Raw genomic sequence first — 27,096 nt, forward strand, 5'->3', positions numbered from 1 at the left:
AGAACGGCTCAGCCCAGCAAGCCAGGGGGAAAAAAATGCATTGATGTCAGTCAAATTCTTCCTTTATGAAATCGGGTCTTAAAAAACGGCATTGCCCTTTCCTGGGCTGAGGAATGAATTCTGACTCATGAAAGGCTGTGGGCCTATTAATAAAAAAATATTAATGAAAGAAATGTTCTTTCCCAACGACTACTACCCAAAAAAATGCAGAATGCCAAGGCATTTCTCATAAAGAGAGAGTTGTGAAGAAATGTCTTTGAGCATGTCTATGAGCCAAGAAAAAGAATTTCACTTTCTTTTTCTCTCATTTTGCACAGACAAGACCTTGAAAAATTACATTTGTAAGACAGGTTCTTTCCTTCTCCTATCAGATCCAGAATTTATGCTGCTCCTGCTTTGCCTCTGCTTCCTCCACACCTCAGAAAAAGCTGGAAAATGCAGAGCTGGATTTTTACTCAAATCCCTTCCAACAGGGGGTTCTGGTGGATGTTTAAGATTTTTTACAGGTAAAAATCACCTCCAGCAGCGCCACTGGGGCGTTCTGAGAAAACTCAATTAAGCACAAATCTCTGGCGTGGTTAATTTGCACCCTGGGCATTCATCTCAGAGAAATCTCACTGAAATTCCGAGTATAATCTGAAGGGATGTGAAAGGAAGATCAATCTCATCCTTTAAAGTCGCTGGAATCCACCAGTGCTCAGAAAGAGATTTTTTTCCTCCTGAAATCATCTGTGATTCCAACAAGTGAACATCTCCCAGGAATTCAGCTGCTGGAGACAGAAAATTTTTAATTCTTTTGTCACTTATTTTCTCTGGCAAGAGATATTTTGACCATCTAAGCTGCACCATGTTCCTCTTTCAGGCGTGTTCCAGTTCTGAGGGCATTTATGGGAAGAGCTACATGGGATACACCTATCTCAGAGCACACAGTGGAGGTTTTGTTTCACCACTCATCTTTTTTGGCCTGTGGGAAAAGCAGGCCCAGCCAATTTTGACCTGTTCTGATCCGTGGCTGGGTTATTTCCAGGTCTAGATGGACAGACCTTGCACAAACCCAAAATAAAACCAAAATAAAGATAATAGGGCCGTTTAAACCCAGCATTAACCATGAATTTCTCCTCCCTCCTGAACGCAGCAAGCCCTGGGGGGAGCCTGCTTGAAGAATGCTTTATTCTAGGCGTTCATTTTAATTACAACCCTAATTATTTTGGTGCACGGCTATGACCCAGTTAACAAACCCACCTTGGGCATCTTGTGGACTCCCCGACCCTGCCCATCTCTGCAAGGAAGGAACCAAATTATTTTTGAAACAAGTGGTGGAACTGGTTGCTACATCTTAATGAAAATGACTTTTTTTTTTTCTTTTCTTTTCTCTTCTTTTTTTTTTTTTTTTTTTTTTGAAGGAGACATTTCTATGTATATAAACAGCCCTTCCTCCCCAACCTGGTTAGACAAGAATGTTCCTGGGTGTGGACTGCCTTGTATAATTAACTGCACAGCTGGAGCTCTTCTGATCCCTCCACGTCTGCTCCTTCCTTTCCTCCTTCCTTTCTTTCCCCCTTGCATCCACCTGGGCGCGATCCGGGCGCGCTGCTCCTCCTCGGGGAGCGTCACTGGGGCAGGAAGGTTCCCTGAATTCTGCATTCCAGAGCCCTTCCTGGCTGGGAGCAGCACCAGGCAGAGCCTGCCTGCCTTGGAGGGGGCTGAGAGCCGGGAGCTGGAGCAGAGAGCGAGCAGAGAAACCCCTACAAACCCCTGTTTAGGCCATGGAAACGGGGAGTGCAGCCAGGACAAACGGCACCGCCAGCAAGCCCGAGGACGTGAAGAGCCCAACTACCCCCAAAAAAGAAGAGGAGGCCAAGAAGGCCACGAGCCCTGGCGGAGGCGAGAAAGAAGCTATAAAAGGCACGGGCGGCGCTGCGTTGGAGACAGGGCAGATCAAGAGCTCCCTCTTCTCTGGGAGTGACTGGAAGAGGCCCATCATTCAGTTTGTGGAGTCATCCGACGAGAAGAGGTCAACCTACTTCAGCATGGACTCGGCCGACTCCAAGAAGATGCAGTTCAACAGCGGCCAGATCGGAGACATGAGGAGACCAGGCCTCAACTTCCCGGAGAAGGGCGACCTCAGGAAATCCCTGTTCTCCTTGGATTCCAAAAAGAGCTTCCTGCCCGCTGATGGGGAAGGGAGGAAGTCCCTGTTCTCTGCGGGGGACCTGAAGAAATCCTCCCTGCCCCTGGTGGAGACGGGGGACCTGAGGAGACCCTTCAACAAGGCCGAGCGCGCGGCGGGCTCGCGGCCCCGCGTGAAGCTGGAGGACGTTCTCTGCGACTCCTGCATCGACAACAAGCAGAAGGCTGTCAAGTCCTGCCTGGTGTGCCAGGCCTCCTTCTGCGAGCTGCACCTCAAGCCCCACCTGGAGGGAGCGGCATTCCGGGACCACCAGCTGCTGGACCCCATCAGGGACTTCGAGGCCAGAAAGTGCCCCGTGCATGGCAAGACCATGGAGCTGTTCTGCCAGACGGACCAGATGTGCATCTGCTACCTCTGCATGTTCCAGGAGCACAAGAACCACAGCACGGTGACAGTGGAGATCGAGAAGGCGGGCAAAGAGGTAACTTTATTCTCCTCTCATTCCTCCTTTCATTCCTTAAGTTCCTAGCAGCCGGCAGATGTCACGGCACAGCCTTTGCTCCCCTGCTCCCAGGTGATTTTTGGGGTGGAATCCTGGATGCAGTGGTGCTAGTGGGAAGTGTTTAGTGGAAACTGATATTTCCTGGCTGCTGGTGGGAAGTATTAGTAGAAACTGATATGTCCTGGCTGCTGTTTCCATGGGATTGGTGTTCTCCTGATCCTGCCTGCAGCAGCACAGCTCTGCAAGCTGCATTTAGGGATGGAGAACCTGGCTGCCAGCACACCTGACTTCCAGCAGTGGCTGAATCAAAGCCCTAAATGCCAAGTTTTTAAACATTTTCTTGAGTTTTGACAGTGGTTGTGTGGTGTTGCCCACAGAAAGTCAGGATCAGCACCTCCAGAATACAAATTGTCAAATCAGTGGCTGCTAAAGTTACTCATGGGTGCTTATGACTATTGAAAATTGCTATCTCAGCTCATTAGAGTGAGATTAGGTTTTGTTTTTTTTTTTTTTTTTTTTTTTTTGTTTTTTTTTTTTTTTTTTTTTTTCTTTTCTGTTGAGCCACACCTATGGAAAAAATCTTTTGAAGTTTAGATGGAAAAAAAAAAAACAAAACCAAAACAAACAAACCCTGGTGCAAGCACGAAACCTGATAATTTCCCCTGAAGTGTTACTACAACACGTTCAGAGGATGAACATCCAGGGAGATTTCACTTTTGTTTGCTCAAAGCCTCCTGTTGTTTGCTTTCTGGGTGGATGAGGAGGATTTCACTTGTTCTAGCAAAAAAATCAGGCTCTCACCATGTCTGTTGCTGCACATCCCCGTGGTAAAAGGAAGAAACTTTCTAAGCAGACAGGACAGGAGAGATGCCAATAAAGAGAGCTGTAAAATTTTAATTATATAAAACAAGGTGCCTGGAGTCACAGTCAGGAGCAGGAAGGGCACTAAGATCTCCTAAACCCCAAACCAGTGCTGTGATGTGGTGACCAGGCAGACACAGGTTCCCTTGAGTTCCCTTCATGGGAAGGACAATTTTACTCTTCCCAAGGAGCTCGGAAGATTCAGCTCATCAGGCTGAGAGAGCATCTTGTGCAGAGCTTATCTCTGGCTGCTCTGGTCTTTTCTTGCCGTGTCATCTCCAGTTTGCAGCCCTGCTGAAACCAGACAAAGCCTTTTCCACGTCTCAGACAGCCTTTCCCAAATTCCTGCAGGGCTTGCCAGCCTTGCTGTTTGTTCCATAATTGCCTGAACTCGTGGTTTTGATGTCAGCCCTGACATAAAGCCCTGCCTGGTGTCTGCCAAGGTGTCCAATTCCTGCCTGCAACGAGGTGAGCAGCTGCTTCCTGAGGAAGCAAAGCTGCTCAGATCCTTCCTCCTGTGCTGGAGACACCTCCAGCACCTTGGTTTTAAAGGCACAGCCGTGGATGAGCAGAGAATGGGGTTTAAATGCTGTTTGATTCCTGTCTCTGAGTCTTTTTGCCACCTTCAGCTCTGCTGCTACTCAGCCTAGAGGATTTAGGATTTATCAACATGAATCATGCCCATGTGTGAGTTTCTCCTGACAGAGTTTGATCGTGTTGTAACTCGAGCGAGCATTCACTCAGACAAAAACAATTAGCAGCAAAGCTGTTGCCTACAAATGCTTGTTCCCACCCCTGATTTATTCTCCAGAGGTGGAGCCTCAGCAGGAGCCACAAAGAGCAATGAATATTTCCAAGCCCCTGGTGTTTAACACCTCTCCTTATCACATCAGCCCAGCTGGAATTTGTGACCACAGACTGGGAGGGTGCCTGGTGCTGCTGCCCTTTTGGAAGGGATAAATCACAACCTCACACCAGGTCACCCTATCCCTGCCCAGTTCTCCTAGCTTGGCATCCCAGCAGCTGCAGAGGGCCTTTAAAACCTTCAGATCCATCCTGCCGCTGGAATAAAGCTGTGTCCTGGCAGAGCTTTTCACTTTAAAACCTCAAAAATCCATCCTGCCACTGGAATAAAGCTGTGTCCTGACAGAGCTTTTCACTTTGAAACCTCCAAATCTTGTGCCATTGGAGTGGTGACCAGCACAAAGCTGTGTCCTGACAGAGCCTTTCACACCTTGCTGGGTGTCCAGGATTTATCTGCAGGGATTTCCTCACCCCTGGCTGCTGTGTGGCTCCAGGACTGGGGAGGGTTCCAGAGCTGGGGTTTGCTTTGCTGCGCTGCCAACCTGGGAGCTCAGCGATTTGGTGGCACAAAAAGTGTCACAGAATGAGCTTGGTTTGGGTGCATCTGCCCTTCAGACCTGCAGAATTAATGCAGATTTCAGCCTGGCTTTGCTGCGGGGAGGAGAGGGGCTGTGCTGTGGAGAAAGGAATTAGGAAACGCTGCTTGTCTCCTCACGGAGCAGACGGAGCAGAGGAATGCAAACAAGCCAGAACAGACACCTATAGTTAGGGCAGTGCAAACCTGATATCTCTGTCCCAGACAGAGAGCACAGCCCCATCTTCCACTTTTCAGCAGCCTGGGGTGAGAGTCACTCACCCCCTGTTCCTGCTGAGCAGACACAAGTGAAGGAAAGGCACAGGGACTCAGACACAGACATTTGCCTGACTTCCCACCCAGTGCCATTTGCCTATTTTACCCAGCAAACCTTTAATGCTCTCCCCAGATCCACTTTGCATTCATTTCCTGCTGCAGCTTTAGAGGAAAAGTAACAGTTTGCACCAGAACCGGCACAAAAAACCAGCCAGGAAAAAAAAACCAAAAAAACTGTGAGGCTGGGGAATAACAACTCCCACCTGCAAAGTGAGAATGCTCCACAGCAGCTTGTCCAGGCCAATAAAACCCTGATTTATCAGCAGAGCCCCCCCTTGGAGCCAGCATCCTTCATCCTGAAAGGGGATCCTTCATCCCAAACCTGTTTTACAGAGCTGCTCTCCAAAGGAGACAACTTCACCTCTGCCTGCCAGTCCCAGAGCTGGAAACAACCTGGCATTGCCTTCCAGCTCCAGCCCTGGTGCTCAGCATGCCAGGTCAGCTCTGCTGAAAACCACTTTGATCTGGTTGTGTTTTGCTCTAATTCTTCATCTTTTAAAGCAAAGTTCGCTGTGGGTACAGGAAGGGGAGCTGGGTGTTCCTCCTTCCCACAGAGCTGCTTTGAAAAGGGGTTTTTTTACAAAGGCTTAGAAGGAAACCATCCACAGAGATGGATCCAGAGGGGTTCCCATCCCTGCATCAATGGCATTGAGCAGAGAGCAAACAAAATTAAATTTTGGAAGGGTTTGGGGGCATTTCTCAGTGCTGCAGCATGGCTGGGAGGTTTTACCCACACCAGCTGTGGCTGCCCTGTGGGCACAGCTCAAAATAAATTTGTCTGTTTGCCTGAATTCTGCATTAATCCTCCACACCGAGGACAGAATCCAGGCAAAATCCACTTGTTCTGAAAGCAAGGAATTCCAGTCTTGGAGAGAATTCCTTGCTTTCAAACAAGTGGAATTCCAACAAATTCCACTTGTTTGCAAGCATGGAATTCTCTCCAAGGAATCAGTTTTTCCAGTGGCATTTTGTGGGATGCTGGCAGAGTTTTCAGGGGTTTCAGCCCTCCCTGCTTAACAGAAACTGGGATGGGAAAATGCAGTTGTGCACCCAGAGATGGATCCAGAGGGGTTCCCATCCCTGCATCACTGTCACTGAGCAGGGAGCAAAAAAAATTAAACTTTGGAAGGTTTAATTCTATTTAATTCTAACAAATCCACTTGTTTTAAAGCAAGGAATTCTCTCCAAGGACTCAGCTTTTCCAGTGGCATTTTATGGGATGCTGGCAGAGTTTTCAGGGGTTTCTGCTTAGCAGAAACTGAGATGGGAAAATGCAGTTGTGCGCCCAGCAGGAATCATGTCCCAAACACCCCCCCTGACTTTCCAGCCTGGCCCTGCACTGGGACAACGAGCTGGAGCAGCACTTTGTGCAGCTTTCCCTTGGTTAATGAGCAGAGCTGGGGACACAGGGCTGTTCCCAGGGTGTTCAGGGCATGATGCTGCTTGTGCTGCCGCTGCCTCCTTGCACAAAGCGCTTGCATCATCGCGCAGGGCTCTGTAATCTCCCATCTGCAGCTCCTCCACAGCACCAGGGCTGGGTTCAGCTCCTTGGATGTACACTCTGAACTTTCACTGAAGCCTCTTAGCTGCCCTAATTAGCTGAGGCTCTAATAGGGGATCCAATCTGAGCATGGAGGTTCTCAGCGCCTTCGGTTCTCAGCCTGCTCTGCTCAAAAATTTGTCTAAATGTGAATTTCCTGGCTTTTCCCACACTATTCCTGTTATTTCTGCTCTGGGGGACCCCCACCATGGGGGTGTTGCTGTTTTAGCTCTCGTTAGGATCTTCTGAACCCCAAATCCTCCAATGGATTTCTTCTAGAGGGTCCATCAAGGATTTCTGAGCCTGGAAAATCTGAGGAATGTGAAGACAGATGGGAGTTTTCTCTTGAGGCACTGCCTGTCTCTAACCCCTGTGGCCCCCATATTGTGATTATATTTCTGTCATACGCATGGGCAGCCAAAGCAGCCTTCCAGACAGAAAAAAGGCATTAAAACCATCAGGAAATTACCTATTGAACCCTTGGTGTTGTGCTTCACCTCCAGAGAACCCTTCTGCCCATGCCACCAGTGCTTCCCCTATTCCAGACTCTCCCTGAACCTCTTTAACATGTTTTCCTATGTTTAGGGTATTTCTTTGTAGTATTTATTTAATTTCTTGCAGCACCCCACAGTCCCACCTCCCCTCACCTCCCCTGCCCCTGCTGCACTCTGTGCTGGTGTTTCCCCTTTGCCAGGACTGGCTGAGTGTGGGATTTGCATCCTGGCCATTGGGAGCATCTCTGTAATTTCCATTTGCAAGTCATAAACCTGCTCCAAATTGTTGTGTGCCTCTGCTCCTAAGTGGCTGTTCCACCCCACACCACCTTTCTGGGGGGTGTTTGAACTGCTGGGAGTCACGAGCACTTTTACAAATAATAGTTCCCAAAATTCCTTGGAGACCCATCTTAATTAAAAAGGAACCATAAAAGCATAATATTGTTATCACCACCTTCCAGCCATCACCTGATTATTTTTTTCCTGTCATTTTCTCTGTAAATCCCTTGAGTTTGGGAGTGTCTATGTGAAAGTTCTGCTCTTCCCCAAAAATTCCTTCCAATCCTTCTCTGTAGGACTTAACATCCTTAAAAAAGGATTTTACATCCTTTTTTTTAAAAGGATGTCCTGATTTTTGGGGATGAGGATGGAAATAATTGCTCTGGAGATGAGCTTTTCACTTCCTAAGCAATCAGTGCCTGCTGGATGCAGCTCTGTGGCTCAAGGAAATCCCTGGAATTTGGGTGTAATTTCTCACGTTGGTTAATGCAGTGGATAAAAGGACCTAAACCGTTTTCATCTCATTGCATTTCCCTGCTGTGCAGAGTCCCCATGCACAGGACATCTCCCCCTGCACGTGGCAGTGGAAACCAGCAGGAATTCCTCCAAGCCGCTGTCTTGAAAATGTGAAAATTGTGGGATCAAACTCCTCTCTTTGTTCTTTCCATCAGTAGCAGGGCAGATTTTCTCATCTGGAAGCCAGTGTGGGCTCCCTGGTGAAGCTGTGCCACAAAATCCTTCCCTGTGTGCCCTGAATCCCTGCAGAGGGTGAGAATCAGCTCATGGCAGTGTTCGGGCCATTGCTGAGGGTGTGTGGGTGATATTTAGAAATCCAGTGCTCTCCTAACTCCTAAAAACAATCTGAGGATGCACTGAGACCCCTCTGACCACGCTTCCCTTTTTTCTGCCCACTTTTCCTGTGTTTTACACGTCAACAAAACCACCATCCAGTCCTTGTCCCTCCACTAACAGAGATTTTCTGGGTTGGAGCAGCTGGGGCTGTTGGCTCTCAGAGCAGCTGTGCTGGATTCCAGCTCCAGAGGCTGCTCAGACACTTGGCTGGCATCAGGACAACAGCTCCTGTCTGGGCTGGTTCACGGCTCCTTCCCCGCTCTTCATTTCCAGTGCAGAACTGAAAACCCTCGAACCCCTGATCAATAAAACCCCAGATTTTCATGTTCCACCACATTCTTGGATGGACAGCTGGAGTGTGAGAGTGCATTTATCCATCCGTGCCTCTAATTGTTGGCCTGGATTTCAGTGGTTTTGGGTGAATTTAATGATTTTGCAGAAGATCCCACACGACCAGCAGGTTCTCAGGACTCTCCTGACATGGCAGAACATGGAATTTCTGCCAGCTCTGGAATTCCTCAACAGCTCTGGGCTGGGTGTCCCGCAGCCAGATTGCCTCCAGCCATGGCTGAGACCAACCTGCACACACGTGAAATGCAGAAATGTCCCAGCAAAGGGTGGGACAGGGATGGAGAATGGGAACAACCCAGGGAGGGATTGCTGGAGTTAATGGGGTTTTGACAACGTTCAGGTCCAGGGCTGATCCAAGGAAAAAATGATCCAGGGGAAAAATGACCCAGGGAAACAGTGCATGGTCTGCACTGCCACAAATTCCTGTGCAGGTCCCAGCTCTGAGCTTCTCTGGGAATCCACTGCACAACAAAATGCAAATAATCCCAGTGAAATTGCTGATCTCAGCCCAGCAGGTTGACTACACCTCTTCCCTCCTCCTTTTGTGGCTTTTTCTTTTTTTCCTTTTCAATTTTTTTTTTCCAAGCATTCCCCAGCTCCATCGCTACATGAAAGCTCTCAATTCAGAGCAAATTAATCCACAATCCTGTCTAAACAGAATTCCTGCCGGAGGCATCGTCCTCTTGTTGCAACACTCGTCCAACGTCATTCCGTAATTGCACGAAAACTGTTATTGCTGCACAGGCACACCCTGGGCTGGGCCCTGCTCTGCACACACAGCTGAATTTTGAAACAGCTCCCTTCCCCTGCAGCTCATGACTCCCATGTGATTAAAGGCAGCCTGGGAGGTGGGTGCTGCTGCTTTGCTGAATCTGCTGGGTCGGTGCCCGCTGGCAGCACGTGATGCCAGCTGGACCTCCCTGCTGCTCTGCTCAGCACAGCAGCGTGGATTTGTGTCCTGGTTTAGGGCAAACTGGGGAGAAAACCTCCAAAAGGGGGCCCCTCCAGAAAGCAAACCCTCACCAACCAGTCTGGGAGGCATTCCTCAGAGAGAAGTGGAAAGAACCTGTTTATTTGATAGGAAAACACCCCCCAGCACACAAAATGAGCAATACCAGGTGACACCACTCTGTCACCGCTATGAAAAAGATGACAAATTCAGAAAGTCTCTCCTGTGGGTGCTCACTGTGTTATCAATCCCTCGACCACTGGGGAAGCTGCTGCAGCCGCAAGGTGCAAATTCTCGGTGTTCCCAGGTCCCAGTCTGGAGCAGGTTCGAGTTGGTCCAAAAAAGGGAGAGGAGAAACAGTCCAGAGAAAATTCAGACTGCTTAGCTAAACCAACTAATGAGCAGAAGCAAGAGCAAAGCAAAAAGCCAAGCAAAAAGCAAAAGCAGCACTATGTACTGCCCTGTCTCTGTGTCCCGCCAGCCATGGGGGAGCGGCTGAGAGCAAAACCAAAACAAAGCTTCACTTTTCAGAGCCAGTCTTGAAGGCACAGAACATGATATTCAGCATGGACAGCACACACAAATGGGGGTACAAGCCTCACAATGTCACCCTGGGACAGGGTGATGTGGGACAGAGAGAGAAACAGCAAGGGTTTGTCACAGTGGCTTGTGAAAACTTTCAGGGAGTTGTGAGGATGTGAGAACTTGTTAAGCACAATCAATTTGCAGGTGGTGTTATTCTACTTTGTCTTTCTGTTCTTCTCAAGGACGGTGTGTGAGGAAGGTGCTTTTGTTAAGCGGCCAATCAAACAGAATCTATCCTATCACTCTATAAAAACCACGTGGTTCTCTTGAATAAAACCTTCTTTTGCTCTTTTTACAATCCTGCCTCTCACCTGCGTCATTCTCTGTGCAAGAGTGACACAGCAGCACAGGCTGGGGCTGGTGGAAGGGACCACCAGCTCACCAGGCTCCCTCCCCTGCCCTCTCATCTCCTCTCCTCTGCTCTCCCCGCAGACGGAGCTGTCCCTGCAGAAGGAGCAGCTGCAGCTGAAGATCATCGAGGTGGAGGATGAGGTGGACAAGTGGCAGAAGGAGAGGGACCGCATCAAGGTGCGTTCGAGGGGCCCCTCCTGTCAGCCCCAATTCCTGCTCCCCTCCTCTCCCTCATCCCTCCGTCCCTTCCTCACTCCATCCCTTCCCCAGCCCTTATCTCATCCCCAAACTCCCAGCCAAATCTTGGAAACAACAACTCCCACTGAAGTCATCTTGCGACATTCCCTGCGGGGAGATGCAGCCCTGATACAAAACCGAGGCACCTCCCTGCTCTGGCTCCTTTTGTAGGTCCTTTGTGGCCCTTCCATCACCAGTAGCCAGGCAGATTTAGAAACAAAATCCACAAATAACCTGCAGGAGGGCTCTGGGTCGCCCAAACTGAGATAAGACAGCAGGAGCAGATGAATTTACCCACACAAACATCTTATTTATGGTGGAACGGCTTATTTCCATGCTGAGAGAGGGCTCCTTTGTAATTCTTGCACCGTGGTAAGGGTTGGAATAGAGTCATGGTATTATTTTTTTCATTTATAGCCTAACTGAATAAAGCAGTGAAAGCACAAGTTGGAGACACCCCAGAAAATTTGCATAATATTAACAGGCAAAGCCATTCTTCTCCCTTTTATGTGGTGCAAGCACATTGGCTCACCAGCTCTGCTTTTCATCTGCTTTATTATTACTATTATTACTATTATTATTATTATTGTTGGAAACCTGACCTAGAAATTCTGACTCTCAATATAGTTACATCCCCAGTCCTTCTGAGGAATATTTCAGAGGCACCTCGAGGTCAGGCTTGTAAAAAGAGTTTCAGCACCTTTCATCCTTTGAAATGGTGGGAATTTGGTCCTCAAATAATCCAGGAGCCAGAGCCCTGATTTAGAAGGTGACAGAGTGTTTTTAAATGTCACCTGTGAGTGCATGAATTGAAATGGGAGATGTGCTCTTACCTCTGGGAAGGCAGTGGCCCTTTTGGATTGCATCCATGTGAATATTGCAGGAACAGGTATTGCTTCTCTTGGCACAACTTTCCTGCAGCTGAGACATGCCTAGCTGGAGTTTCCATACCCTAAATGCTGAATCCTTGGATTTATCCCCCTCTGTGTCTCTCTGCTAGCAAAGAACTCAGTGAAATTTTAATATTTTCTTGCTCCTCTTTCCCGCTGCCTCCTCTCTGTGCCCCTTCCCCACCCAGAATTACACCACCAACGAGAAAGCCACAGTGGACCAGCACTTCAAGGAGCTGATCCGTGACCTGGAGAGGCAGAGGGATGAGGTGAAGGCTGCCCTGGACCAGAGGGAGAAAATTGCCTCGGAGAACGTGAAGGAAATTGTGGATGAGCTGGAGGAGAGGGCGAAGCTGCTGAGAGAGGACAAGGAGAACAGGGAGCAGATCCACCAGATCAGCGACTCCGTGCTCTTCCTGCAGGTGACACAGACCTCATTTCCTTTCCCTTTGTCCTTGTGAGGACAAGATTTGTCCCAAAGACAAGCCCAAAAAAGTGTGAGATGTGTGAACTCTGTAAATAAACTGCCGGCATCAAGAAGGCTTGTAAGGAAAGAGTGGAATGGAATGATAATAAAATCCTGTGACTCTCAGACAGTCTGAGCCAGCTGACTGTGATTGGCCATTAATTAGAAACAATCACATGAGGCCAATCACAGATCCACTGTTGCATTCCACAGCAGCAGATAACCATTGTTTACATTTTGTTCCTGAGGCCTCCCAGCTTCTCAGGAGGAAAAATCCTAAGGAAAGGATTTTTCATAAAACATGTCTGTGACACCTTTCCACTTTTGGATTCCAACACCAACCAGCTCCCTCCAATTCCCTCCCTCCACACCTTTATGCTCCTCATTAATGCCATCCCTTTCTCTGGCAGGAATTTGGGGCTCTGATGAGGAATTATGTGCCCCCTCCATCCCTCCCAACCTACAGCGTGCTGCTGGAAGGGGAGAGCATGAGCCCATCCATGGGGCTGCTCAGGGATGATCTCCTCAATGTCTGCATGAGGCACGTGGAGAAGATCTGCAAGGCAGACCTGGGCCGCAACTTCATCGAGAGGAACCACATGGAGAACGGTAAAACATCCCCAAAAATTCCCCTCCCTGCTTCCCCAGAGGGCAGGCTCAGGGCTGGTGAGGATGGTGAGCACTCCTGGTCAAGAAGAAAGCAAGCAAAGACTGGGGGAAGGTGGGAGTAGCAACTCCTGTAGCTGGAATTAATTCTGGAAGGAGCCACATGGAGAGTGGTAAAACATCCCCAAAATTCCCCTCCCTGCTCCCCTGGAAGGCAGGGTCAGGGGTGGTGAGGATAGTGAGCACTCCTGGTGAGTAAGAAAGCAAGCAAAGACCTGGGGGGGAAGTGGGAGAAGCAACTCCTGTAGCTGGAATGAATTCTGGAAGATGAGAGTTAGAAGAATGTGAATTCTGGAATATCAGAGGGGGATGGAATCAGCTGAACTGCCAGATTTAGGGTATCCCATACAGGACACCAAACTGGCCCCACTCCCCTGATTTTTGGTTCATTTTAGGGTTTCATGTTTAGGATTTAACGTGTGGAGTCAAGAGCAGCCATCCTTCCCTCCTGCCCTGTGCTAGGCTCCAGCAATCCCCTGGAAATTTAGCAGGACATTTTCCAGGAGGGGAAACTCCACAGATCTGCCGAGGCAGCTCAGTGAAGGGTGAATTCACACAGGAGGAATGTGGGATGGCAAGTTTGGAACCCCATTTGTACACCCAGTTAGCACATGGAGGGTGCTGGTGTGACATCAAATATTACAAGTGCAGGGTTTCAGCACTGGAATACCCTGCAAGCACCTGCCACTGAGAAGGAAATATTTGAAAATGTAATTTTCCAAGTAAAAAATGGCTCAATTTGGGTGTTCAGCCACAACTTGAGCTGGAATGATTCTGATCATATTCCCTGTTCCACTGGGACAGCTTTCCTGCCTGCCCTGACCCAGGCTGTTCCCCACACCTCAGTGGTGTTTAGGGTGAACAGAGAGGTCACAGCCACCACCACATCAGCAAAACCAATCTTTTAACTTTATAGCCCACTTCCTCACAATTAGCTGTGAATAAAGGACTTGTCTTGCATCACACCTGGGATCAGGACATCCTGCTCACTCACACCTGAGATCAGGACAGGGCACCACAACAGGGCTGTGCTGTCTGCACTTCCCAGACCTTTGTAACCCTGGGCACATTGCCTAATCCCAGGGAATGACCTCTGGCAGCAGGGATGGGAATCAGTGGTGACCTCACCTGGATGGTTATCCAGGGATAGCAGGGATGGGAATCAGTGGTGATCCCATTTGGATGGTTATGCAGGAGAACAGGGATGGAAATCACTGGTTATCTCACCTGGATGGTTCTCCAGGAGAGCAGGGATGAGTGGTGACCTCACCTGGATGGTTATAGAGGGAGAGCAGGGATGGGAATCACTGGTTATCTCACCTGGATGGTTGTCCAGGAGAGCAGGGATGGGAATCAGTGGTTATCTCAGCTGGATGGTTGTCCAGGAGAGCAGGGATGAGTGGTTATCTCACCTGGACGGTTCTCCAGGAGAACAGGGATGGAAATCACTGGTTATCTCACCTGGATGGTTATGCAGGAGAACAGGGATGGAAATCACCGCTATCTCACCTGGATGGTTCTCCAGGAGAGCAGGGATGAGTGGTTATCTCACCTGGATGGTTATAGAGGGAGAGCAGGGATGGGAGTGAGGGTTTATCTCACCTGGATGGTTCTCCAGGAGAGCAGGGATGAGTGGTGATCTCACCTGGATGGTTCTCCAGGAGAGCAGGGATGGAAATCACTGGTTATCTCACCTGGAAGGTTACCCAGGGAGAGCAGGAATGAGTGGTGATCTCACCTGGATGGTTATCAGGAGAGCAGCGATAGGAATGAGTGGTTACCTCACCTGGATGGTTCTCCAGGGATGGGAGTCAGTGGTTACCTCACCTGGATGGCTCTCCAGGGAGTGCAAAGATGCCAATGAGTGGTTACCTCACCTGGGTGGTTGTCCAGGGACAGCAGGGATGGCAATGAGTGGTGATCTCACCTGGTTATCTCACCTGGATGTAATCTCCCAGCCACTGAGGAAGCCCAATACCAGGGCAGCAGTGGGTGATATCAGGATAAGTGGCACCCTGCTCTTCCAGGAGGATGTGGGAGGCCAAAAGGTGCAGGAATAACCTCAAGGACAGCTCATGCAACTCAGGAGCTGAGGAACTCTGCTGCAGATCTGCAAAATTGTTGATAATTCACTCAAATTCACAGTATTTACTGGAGACCCCTCCTGTGTCAATAATTACAGAGCCATCATTCTCCATCAGACATGAATTAAATGGACCAGATCCTTCTGGACCAACCTTTCAGGAAGGTCAGGGATCCCAGAAGGCTCAGGATGCACAGCTAGATGCAGGTTTCAAAACTCTCCCTGCCTTTAAAGTAGCACCAGAAATTGAATATTACTCATCTTCCATCACTGTAACATTCCTATTAAAATTCCCAACCCTCCACATGCTCCAGAATTACTGAGAAATTTGACAACAACTCAATATCAATAGATGACAAACAGATGCAAAAATCACTTCTGTGCATTTTTCTTTCTTTGTTCACCTGAAGCTGCGCAGAATTTCCATCTGCTGGGTTTTGCATTTTCCTTGGGCATTTTTAAAACCCAACAAGGTTCTGCAGCTGCTCAGTTCTGGTAGCTCAGGATAAAGCCTGATTACTTCTTGATTATTTTAATTGGGGTCTCTCCCATGTTACTGATGCCCGAAGCCCTCGTTTTTATTTGAAATTCATAAAATCCAAGTGCCAAAATTGTTTTTAACTCCTGCCAGAAACCTGGGTGCTTCCAGGTGCTTTACCAGGGACTCAGCTTGGATTCTGCCCTAATGAAAAGTTGGGAAAAGTTATTTATGGCGAGTCCCAGGAGCTTCAGAGCTCTCCATTCTCCAAGCCATGGTTGCAGATGAAAGAGGGCAGCACTCTGCATCCAGTGGCTGCCAGGGAATTAAATCCATTAAGGAACTGTGGAGTTATTAACTCAGACTCCCCCTGAGTCACTGCAACAAATTCATTTGCAGCTGGCTTGATCTTCCACTGTAAAAAAAACCTTCCCAGGAAGAAATATTATATTAATGGAATGAAAGCTGCTTAATAGCAGACTCCAAAGGGAATCCATGTCCTTTTAGTTGTCATAACAGGTACCTGTGTGGTGAGGAGACAAATAATCAGGGAGCTTAAATAGCACTGAAAGAAATGGGAGAAATAAAAGAAAAGTTTGTTCAGTGACTTGAGAATCAAAGAATGGAGCTATTTAAACACAAAAACTGAATTTACTTCCTTGCAGAGAACAATAGGTTTGTGGAGGCTTCCAAAGAATGTTTTCACGAGCAAGTGTAGTGATAAAGCCTCATTGCCTGTGAATCAGTGTCAGAAACCCAAACCCCGGCTGTTTCATCCATGAAACCTGAACCAGCCACCCTTGCCCAAGGGTTTAGAGCTGTTTGCAGCTCAGCTTTAGCATCTCTCTCTGAAAACTGGAGAAGCCAACCCATGTAACCCCCCCCAGAAGTGATTTCTGGGGCTTTCAAGAGTGGCAATTCTCCATCAGCCACGCTGTGCTCAGGTGAATGCAGTAAAGGAGCCAAACTCAAACTTTTGGAGTCATTTTTAGCCTCACATCATCATTTTGGTAAAAATGCCTCAACTCTCAGGTCCCTACGGATTTAAAAGATACTGAGTTTGCTGTGAGGTTGAATGCTTCACCTGGGCTTTGCCTCTGAAGGAATCTTTTATCTTAGACCCTGGCCAGCTCCAGAACTGCTTTGGCTCCCAGACAGAGATGCCCCAGGGGGATTTAAGACCCCCAAAGTGCATCCTGTGCTCCCTGGACCTGGGGGTGCTGGTGACAGCTGGTTGAACATGAGCCAGCAGAGTGCCCTGGTGGCCAAGGAGGCCAATGGCTCTGCCTGGGTCAGGAATGGTGGGGCCAGCAGGAGCTCATTGTGCCCCCGTACCTGGCACTGGTGAGGGCAAACCCTGAATGCTGTTCTGGCCAGTTCTGGTCCCTCAGCTTGGGAAGGGTGTTGAGATGCTCAAACACAAGGCTGGAGAGGGGCTTGGAACACAAACCCTGTGAAGAACTTTTGAAGGAACTGGGTTTCTTTAGCCTGGAGAAAAGGAGGCTCAGGGGTGACCTTATTGCTCTCTAAACCTTCCTGAAGGGAGGCTGCAGACAGCTGGGGTTGGTCTCTGGCAGAAGCAGAGGACACAGGCTCAAGCTACATCAGGGAAGGGACAGGTTGGATATTAGGAAAAAAATTTTCACCGGAAGAATAATAAAGCACTGGAATGCTCTTCCCATGGAGGTGGTGGAATCACCATCTCTGGGTGTGTTTAACAAAGACTGGACATGAAACTTGGTACTATGGTTGAGGTGTTATGGACTTGATGATCTTGGAGGTCTCTTCCAACCTCATCATTCTGTGATTCTATGATTCTGTGATTATGTGAAATTTCTGTGTCTCTGAGATTCTGTGATTCTGCAATTCTGTGACTCTGTGACTCAGAGATTCTGCGATTCTGTGATTCTGTGTCTCTGAGATTCAGTGACTCTGTGATTCTGCAATTCTGTGATTCTGAAGTTCTATGATTCTGCAATTCTGTGACTCTGTGATTCTGCAATTCTGTGATTCAGTGACACTGTGACTCTGTGATTCTGTGATTAATTCTGTGATTAATTCTGTGATTAATTCTGTGATTCATGCCCTGCTCTCCCTCCGCAGGGGATCACCGGTTCATGATGAACAACTACGAGTGGAACCAGCCTGACAACCTGAAGAGATTCTCCATGTTCCTGTCTCCCAAAGGTAAGGATGGCATCCCACAGCTGGGCAGGCTTCCTTCCACCTCAGGAAAGCAAGTTCACATGATCCAGCCCAAAATTTGCTATTTTCCATATCTCAGATCCATCCCTCCGCACATTTTCTCTCCAGTTACAGAGCTTTTGCCTCAAAGCAGGCAGAAAAGGTTCTCAATTTTATGGGGAAGAGCTGGAGTGGCTGAACTCTATCCAAGAGTGAACACGGGGGAGTTTTGAAATGAGTTTCCAGGAAAAAATCAGTGTTTTTCTCCACCCAAAACTTATCTCTCTGTGCTATCAAGTGACAGCTGCACTCAGATTTTACTTTCACTACCAAACATAATTTTTCCTAACAGTGAAGGGACAGAAGAAGTCAGGAACAACAGAAGTCAGAAGTCGTTAAAAAAAACCCCAAAACCAGGAGTTTGGAGCTCCTGTGTGAGCTCTGACAAGAGCCCTGGTGATTAGTTTTATGTCCCTCTTGCAGTGTGGCCACTGCAGGGTAAATATTTGGAGCGAACCAATATTTCCAACACACCCAGCTCTAAACTCACAGCTGGCATTCCCAAACTGGCATCCAGAGCAAGGAGCTGAGAGTGCTGAAAGCCCAGGGAAGGCGAGGAACAAATGAACAGGGAGAGTGGCACCAAACAAGTGACCAAATTTCAGCCCTGCTGGGTTTGCCAGGTGTTTCCAGCTGCTGCTCTGGGCAGGGACAGGGCCATGGCGGCAGGGACAGTCCCTGAGGGCACATTCCTGCCCTGTGCTGGTGTTTCCTGAGGATAACCAGACCCCAACACTGAGCCCTTTGTCTGCATTGCCAGTTTGCCCTTCTGTGCCCTCAGCCCACGCCTGGCAGCTCCCTGAGGATGTTTGGAGCAGGGCTGGCATTCCCATTTCAACTTGGCTCTTCCCAAGTTCAGGGGCAGAGTGGTGATTTTTTAGACTTGAGTTTGTTTTCCTGCTCTCTTTCCTCTGGGTTTGCAGGCCCTCTGCTGAGACCACAGGCTCAGCCCTGCACCCAAAACTTTCCAGCCCTGAGGGAAATCTGAAAATCAATTTTAACCCAGCACAAGCTGAGCTTATCTCTACCCAAAATCTGGAGCTTTCAGGTGGAAACAGCCCCGAAGGCATTAAAGGGGTGTGACAGGGAGGAACACCAGGCAGTGTCATCCCCTGGGATGGGGACAGTGCCCAACCTGGTAAAAGGGAAGGGAAAAAGAAGGGATCCAGGTGATCCAGGATTGCACCCAGAGCCTGTGCTGGGTGGGGATTGAGCAGAGAAAAGGCTCAGAGAGGATCCAGGTGATCCAGGATTGCACTCAGAGCTGTGCTGGATGGGGATGGAGCAGAGAAAGGGCTCAGAAAGGATCCAGATGATGAAAGATTGCACCCAGAGGCCATCAGGGCCAGGGCTCAGGAGGATCCAGCTGATCCAGGATTGCCTGTGCTGGATGGAGATTGTGCAGGGCCAGGGCTCAGGGAGGATCCAGCTGCTGGAACCACTCTAGGAGAGAATTTAGGAGCAGGGTGAATCAGTAGGCAAAGCAGGAGACGTGACCCACTTGGCTTGCAGGCTGGCTGGCCAAGGATCACCCCATGAATAATGCGCCATCCTCATCCTCACTGAACCCTCCTGAGCTCTCTGTGCCCTGTCCCTGAGGCAGCCAAGTCCAGCAGTGCAGCTGATTGCAGCTCTGCTCAAGAATCCCAAAAAACAGGAGGGAAAAAAACCGAGGACCACCCTCTGCATTGTGTCACACCCTTGGAATCTCCAATATCTCATGGCAGCTCTGCTACACACCCTGTTCTCAGGCTGGGTCACTGCAGATTCTGCCCCAGGCCACAGTGGAAATTCTGTTTGCTGGATTGAGGAATGCTCTGTGCTAATTACAGCAGCCCAGACTGGGGAACTGCTTGGATTCCAGCTGAACCTTCTGGGTTTAAACCCTGCTTAAATTCAAGACTCCTGAATTTCATAATAAATGGCTTCAAGCTGAAAGAGAGGAGGTTTAGATGGGATGTTAGGAAGAAATTCTTCCTGTGAGGGTGGTGAGGCCCTGGCACAGAGCAGATATGGGTGCCCCTGGATCCCTGGAAGTGCCCAAGGCCAGGTTGGACAGGGCTTGGAGCAACCAGGTGTCCCTGTCCATGGCAGGGGCTGGAATGAGATGATTTTTAATCATCTCAACCCTTCCAACCCAAACCATTCTATGCTCCAGTATTTCCTTGCAGGGATGACAGGATGAGGCAGAGGGGCATAAAACACTTCAAACACTGCCCCAAAGACAGAGAGGGACAATCTGTCCAGCTGCTCCATCCTCAAACACTGCCCCAAAGACAGAGGAACAATCTGTCCAGCTGCTCCATCCTCAAACACTGCCCCAAAGACAGAGGGACAATCTGTCCAGCTGCTCCATCCTCAAACACTGCCCCAAAGACAGAGGGACAATCTGTCCAGCTGCTCCACGCTCCTTTCTGTCCTCTCCCACTGAGCTTTCTTCTCCTGGTGTGTCAAACAGTTTGGCCAAAACCAGGAGGAGGCTGGAAATATCATCTTGGAATGAAGAGTAGAAGGGACTCAGGCACACAGAGAGAGAATTGTGCGTACAGAAACACACCTTAAACAGAATTGTGCACACAGAAACGCATCTTAAATAGAGAAGCAGCCCACAGGATGGCAGCAGAGCAGCTCCAAGGATCCCTCTTTTTGCTCTACTGGGTGCTCAAAGGGCTTTACTGCCTTCCCTACACACCAGTCTGTGTCCTGGTGGGACCCTGGAGCACACACCTGGCACAGGGCTGGGAAATGTTCCTGTCCTGGGAAATGTTCCTGTCCTGGGGAACACACAGGGCAGGGAAATGTTCCTGTGCTGGGAAATGTTTCTGTCCTGGGACACACACCTGGCACAGGTCAGGGAAATGTTCCTGTCCTGGGGAACACAGGGCTGGGAATTGTTCCTGTCCTGGGAAATGTTCCTGTCCTGGTGCACACACAGGGCAGGGAAATGTTCATGTCCTGGTGCACACACAGGGCTGGGAAATGTTCCTGTCCTGGGACAGACACAGGGCTGGGAAATGTTCCTGTCCCGGTGCCTGTGTTTCTCCGAACCCCAAGCTCTGCCTGCAGAGCTCTCATTTGAGTCCCCAAACCCAAACCTGCAGCTCTGTGGCGCTGGCAGCTCTGATCACTGCAGGAGAAGAGTTTTTCTCTCTCTGTTCCCCACTCCCCATCACCCATTGGTAAAACCCAGGCTCTCCTCTGCTGCCTGGGCCCAGATTTCTGCTCTGGGGCTGCTCCCAGCTCGGTGGGCACCTTTCCTAGAGCAGTGCCAGGCACAGCCTCGTCAGGAGCCCACTGCTGAACTGGATGCTCTTGTTTTTACAGCCAATTTCAACCCACGGTCATGGGAATTTTCCTCCTTCCAAGCGACCGAGGAAACACTTGGTACGGGTAATTCTGCCTGCAGCCTGAGAGGATCTAACCCCCCGTGCCACAGCTTTCTGCCTCACTAACCCACCCCTCCTGCTGCCCTCTCAGCTGCCCTGGCACCTAAAAACCCCAGAGCCAGCTCCTGCTGGGCTGTCACACACTGCCCAGCCAGGGAAAGGCGCCCCTGGTTCTGCTTGGTCACAGAAAAATGAGGTGCAAAAACACAGGAGGCAGTTTGTAAAGATGCCCAGAGCACTCAGAGCACCCCGAGGAGGTGGCAGCAGAAGCAGGAGGAGACTCCAAGTACTCCCAGCCGGTCTCAGAAGCACGAGGTGCTTCTTTCTGTCACACCTTTTATTAATAAAAGGTGTTAATACCTCTTAGGTATCCTTTTTCTCTAAGGAGGATATTCCCAAACTGGGCATTTAAACCCCCATTTTTTTTGCCCTGAATTCCATGGTTATTCCTTCAGTGATGGGGGGATATTAAAACTCCCATTTTTTTCCTGAATTCCATGGTTATTCCTTCAGTCGTGGGGGGATATTAAAACCCCCATTTTTTCCTGAATTCCATGGGTATTCCTTCACTAATGTGGGGACATTAAAACCCCCATTTTTTCCTGAATTCCATGGTTATTCCTTCACTAATGTGGGGACATTAAAACCCCCATTTTTTCCTGAATTCCATGGTTATTCCTTCAGTGATGGGTGGGATATTCCCAACGGGAATATCGTGTGTTCTCAAAGACACAGCTTGGCCCACGTTCATGCCTTTTCTTCCCAGATCCCCATCTTCCTTTCCCTTCCCATTTCCCTCCTTTGCTTCGTTCCTCCAAGGTCCTCCAAGGTCCTCCAAGGTCCATCCTTTGCCGCTCCCTGGAATCAGCCAGGGCCACCCAGCCTGGGGAGCTCTGGTGACTCAGAGCCACACCTGAGTCAGGGCTGGCTCACTCTCGTCTCCCTGCTCTCAGGAGGGCAGCAGGGGAAGCTTTGATGGTGTTTGGAGGAAACCTGCAGTGCTGGGAGGAAGGGCAGTGCTGGAGTCATCCCTCCTGCCTCAGGGAGCTGCTCTGCAGCCACACCTGCACTCTGGGGCTCTCAGGAGCAAGGCTGGGCCCTGCCTGGGGGCTGGCATCACCTCACAGCCACACAGGGCTCACAGGGGTCCCAGGGTGAGGGAAGAGATGAGGATCTGACTCCATCTTTCAGAAGGCTTGACTTATTATTTTATATATAAATACTATATTTCTATATTTTATATATTTATATATATACTTATATATATTTTATATATTTATATATATACACTTATATATATTTTATATATTTATATATATATTTATATTTTATATTTTATTTTATATATATTTATATATACTTATCTATATTTTATATATTTTATATATTTATATATAAATATATATTTTATATATTTTATATCTATTTATATAATTTTTATATTTAATATAGTTATATATACATTTTATATATCTATTCATATATATTTATATATATATATTTATTATATTATATTAAAACTATACTGAAAGCATAGAAGAAAGGATTTCATCAGAAGTCTGGCTAAGAATAGGAAAGGAATGAAATAGCTCCCGGACAGAGAGTCCGAGCCAGCTGACTGTGATTGGCCATTAATTAGAATCAACCACACGAGAGCAATCCCAGATGCACCTGTTGCATTCCACAGCAGCAGATAAACATTGTTTACATTTTGTTCCTGAGGCCTCCCAGCTTCTCAGGAGGAAAAAATCCTAAGGAAAGGATTTTTCAGAGAATATCATGGCTGCACAGAGCTGCCTGCCCTCACTTGCCTCTGTTCCTGCGAGAGAAAAGGGACAAGAGGCACAAGGGACTCGTGGCAGTGTCACGGGGGTGTTTGGAACTGTCCCCCCGCAGCCCTGTGGAATAACATAAACCTCTTTATCTTCCAGTAGGCAATGGCACTAAGCTGCCTTTTCAGTTCTCCTCGGTGGGACAGAATCCGCCCGGTGACTTCAGCAAACAGTCTGATGGGAGCCTCTTCACTAAGACCGGTACTAGGAACTGACTGTCCCCCTTCCTCCTGTCCCTTCGAGGTGCCAAACCCCCTAAAATGCCTTCCTGCTAATAAGAGGTATTAATACCTCTTGGGTGTCCTTATCCTCTAAGGAGGATATTCCCAACTGGACATTAAACCCCCATTTTTGTCCTGAATTCCATGGTTATTCCTTCAGTGATGGGGGACAATAAAATCCCCATTTTTGTCCTGAATTCCATGGTTATTCCTTCAGTGATGGGGGATAATAAAATCCCCGTTTTTGTCCTGAATTCCATGGTTATTCCTTCAGTGATGGGGGATATTCCCAACTGGACACCTTTTGACACCTTTGAGGTGCCAAACCCCCTCATCCTGATCTGCCTTCCTGCCCCATTTGAGGTCCCAAATGCCCTAATCCTGCTCTGCATTCCTGCAGAAGTTCCACACCTTGGCCTCACTGCCCATCTCTGAGGCACCTGCACAGGTGAGACTCTGCTGAAGCAGGGCAGCAAGGAGTGCTAAAAACCATTCAAGTTTTATATGAGGAACAGGTGGAGGGATTTTAAATTCTGTTTGTAATGGGCAGGGATAAATTTTAGATGATTCTTGAGGAAGACACCATTTGCCCCTCTGGTTTCATGGCTGAAAAATAACACAAACAGCATAACCTTAAAAAAAAAAAAATAAATGCAGGAGCTGCTTCACCAGAACCAAACCCTCATTCACTATGTCATCTCCCTGCTGTCACTTCCCGCCAAGGGTGGGATCCAGGATTTTAAATTTTGTGTCTAATGGGCAGGGATAAATTTTAGATGATTCTTGAGGAAGACACCATTTGCCCCTCTAGTTTCATGGCTGAAAAATAACACCAAAAAAAAAAAAAAATGCAGGAGCTGCCTCACCAGAACCAAACCCTCATTCACCATCTCATCACCCTGCTGTCACTTCCCACCAGAGGTGGGATCCAGGAGCTCCAGAACCTGCCAAGCAGAGTCAGGTGTGATTAACTGGGCATGCTGGGCCATGGTGACACTGGCTGTGGCATTTCTGGGGGGCTGCAGAGGGGTCAGGGCATCTCAAGCTGCCAGAGGAGCTGCAGGAGGGCCAGGCTCAGCTCTGTGCGCTAATTAAACAGCCTGCAGCGCTCTCTGCAAGAGCCACCACGCTGACTCTGGGGCTCGGCCTGAATTTAATTGGGCTGATTGCATTCCACCTCTCTGCATTCCTCAGACATTTTAATTAGCCAGCCCTCCTCTCCTGCCTTTTCCTGCCTGATGGGGTGGTGGCAGAGGCATCTGTCTGACGGCTGTCTGTGTGTCCCACCCGGGGCACGGCTGCGTTTCCACGTTGAGCAATGCAAAACTAATGAGGTGGCGCTTCCAGTCCTGCTGCTGCTCCTGGGGACACCACGGGGGTGGCAGTGGCAGGGGCTGCCACCAGTGTGACTGTGTTTTGTGTTGTCACAGCCTACCCTTCCATAGTGAGGCACCAGTCCGCGAAGGTGACGCCACAGACGTGGAAATCCTCCTCCAAGCAGTCTGTATTGGTAAGGAAAAGAAGAATTTTTATTCTTGGGGGAGCTTCAGGAATAAGGATGGGAGCATAGAAATAAAAGTTTCAGTCCCACTGCTCCTGTTTGGGATCATGGAAATAAAAGTTTCAACGCCACTGCTCTTGTTCAGGATGCAGATTAACCCCCCCCCAGTGCTGATCAATGCTGCAAAAATGATGTTTTGAAAAGGTTTTGGTCTAAAATATGATGCAGAGATAGAGATAGCATAAATGCTGTAAAATGGTACTGATAGCACTTTTCCCTGTCACCCACCCTGTCCTTTGGGAATGTGGAAATGAAAGTTTCAACCCCACTGCTCCTGTTCAGGATGCAGATTAACACCTCCCAGCTTTCACAGTTCTGATCAATGCTGCAAAAATGATGTTTTGAAAATATTTTGGTCTAAAATATGATGCAGGAGATAGGGACAGTGCAAATGCTGTAAAATGGTACTGATAGCACTTTTCCCTGTCACCCACTCTGTGTCACTCTATGACATCCACAGAGTGTCAGTGACCCCAGAAACAACCACAGCAAAATTGTCATGTCCTGCAGGATGCCAGATGAGGGGTCAGAAATCCCCACAGCATCTCTGAGCCCTTGGTTTCACACTGACCATGATAAGGGGCACAGGGCAGTGACATTTCAGGGCTCGTAGTCTCACATACACAACCACTGCCTAAGGAGCACCCAGTTAATCTGGTTTTATTCACACTGCGCTGCATTAAGGCCTTGCATGATCTGAATTAAGATTGTGGAGCTTTTGCCATCACAAATGAAACAATTTTTTAATTTAATCTTTTGTCATTCTGACGTTTGTGAGAGATGATTTAGTGTTTGGTGGAAGTGAGCAGAGATCATTCCCACACTGAGGGAAACCACAGCAGGTAGAAATTGGGGGCTGCAGCTGGATCTGCCCCACTCTCAAGGCTCCCCAGGAGGAGATTTCCTGTGCAAGGGATGTTCCTTGGAAATCCAGCCTGGAGCCTTTGAAGGTGCTGCAGCAAACCAGCAAAACTCTGCCATCCCTTCTGCCTTGGGTTTGATCTAAAACACCATCACCATTGTGTTCCCAGGGATTTTTCTTTAATCCCCCTGAGAAAATCTGAGTAACTTCACCCACCATCCCTTCCCTGTGTCCCTTCCTCTCCTTTTTACACATTTATAATGACCATTTCCTTTTTATAGCCAATATTCACCACACAGCCCTGAACCCAACAACTGAGCTGATAAATATAAGCATTTCAAAGCACCAAAATAGAAAATACATACTGCGGTATCTCTGCAGGAGCTTTTATGGTCTGTTGGGCCAATAATCTGGCTTTTAAACCAGCCTTTAAATGTGTATTTAAGTAATCTACACCCTAAAAGGCCTGTAAATATGAATTTTCACAAAGGATTGTGCTGTTTAAGGAGGAAGGTCTTTTTCACACGCAGGGAGCTGTTTTAAACGCAGCCCCCCTCTTTCATATCTTAATTCTGTTGGAAATTAGAGCCATAAAATGAAAATAATCTCGACAAAAGGGAACACTGAGCAGGGAGATGGGCTGGGTTTGCTCTGCTGTTTCCTGCTGTTCAATGGGGCTGCACCAAAAGGGGCCTCTGGGGTTTTCCCACCTTCTGCACCTGGGAACAAACCCAAGGCAGACTGGGCTTAAAAAAATCAATTTTTCCTGAATTCCTGAATGGTTATTCCTTCAGTGATTGGGGGATATTTCCAAACGGACATTAAAACCCCCTTTTTTTCCTGAATTCCTTCAGTGGTGGGAGGATATTCACAGCCAGGCTGGAGATTGTGCAGCCAGGGATAATATTTATATATATATATATCTATCTATATATATATATCTATTTATATGTATACTATTTATATATATTTATATATGTATATTATATATATTTATATATATACTATTTATATATTATAATATAATGAATTAAAATTATATATATATATCATAAAAAGTTTTAAAAATTAAGCTAAAATAGGAACATTTTATTATATAGTATTTTATTCATTAATACATATTTTTAAAGTCTTATAATTAAAAGTGTAGTGTTAAATTAGTAGAATTTAATTAATTAATTATATTTAATTTAAATTCATTTAAAATTTAAATTGATTTAAAATTTTTAAAATTAAATTATTAAAAGACGTATCATACTATATAAAAATAAAATAAATTAATAAAATTATTTATTATTAGACCATATAAAAATAAAATAAAATAAAATAAATAAACCACATACAGATTAGACTATATAAAAATAAAATAAATAGCATCATGAAAAACAATTAAAAAATCCAATTCCTCGTGGTGCTGAGGCAGGAATTAGAGAGATGAGGGTGGATGGGAGGGGAAAAGGAGGGGTCAGACTGACGTGCCCCAAATTTTCCCTTGCAGTCCCATTATCGCCCCTTCTACGTCAACAAAGGCAACGGAGCCACCTCCAACGAGGCGCCCTGA

At 47.8% G+C, this 27,096-nt stretch overlaps 1 protein-coding gene across 1 annotated transcript; it reads left to right on the plus strand.

Annotated features, from left to right (window-relative positions):
• Positions 1-1,766: 1,766 nt before the first annotated feature.
• On the plus strand, positions 1,767-27,096 carry TRIM29 (tripartite motif containing 29). The gene is made up of 9 exons (XM_058041310.1): positions 1,767-2,612; positions 10,691-10,786; positions 11,925-12,158; positions 12,613-12,811; positions 17,533-17,616; positions 20,998-21,057; positions 22,991-23,092; positions 24,543-24,622; positions 27,034-27,096. The coding sequence occupies exons 1-9, from the start codon at positions 1,767-1,769 to the stop codon at positions 27,094-27,096; spliced, it is 1,764 nt and encodes a 587-aa protein (XP_057897293.1).

The sequence above is a fragment of the Melospiza georgiana genome, chromosome 27, assembly GCF_028018845.1.
Source record: "Melospiza georgiana isolate bMelGeo1 chromosome 27, bMelGeo1.pri, whole genome shotgun sequence".
In the NCBI taxonomy this organism is placed as follows: Eukaryota; Metazoa; Chordata; class Aves; order Passeriformes; family Passerellidae; genus Melospiza; species Melospiza georgiana.

Bases quoted from the DNA above. Each gene is read 5' to 3' on its own strand.
- TRIM29 (XM_058041310.1), top strand. From the start codon at position 1,767: ATGGAAACGGGGAGTGCAGCCAGGACAAACGGCACCGCCAGCAAGCCC. The intron at 10,787-11,924 runs GTGCGTTCGAGG...TTCCCCACCCAG, and splicing joins AGGAGAGGGACCGCATCAAG to AATTACACCACCAACGAGAA. The intron at 23,093-24,542 runs GTACTAGGAACT...GTGTTGTCACAG, and splicing joins GAGCCTCTTCACTAAGACCG to CCTACCCTTCCATAGTGAGG.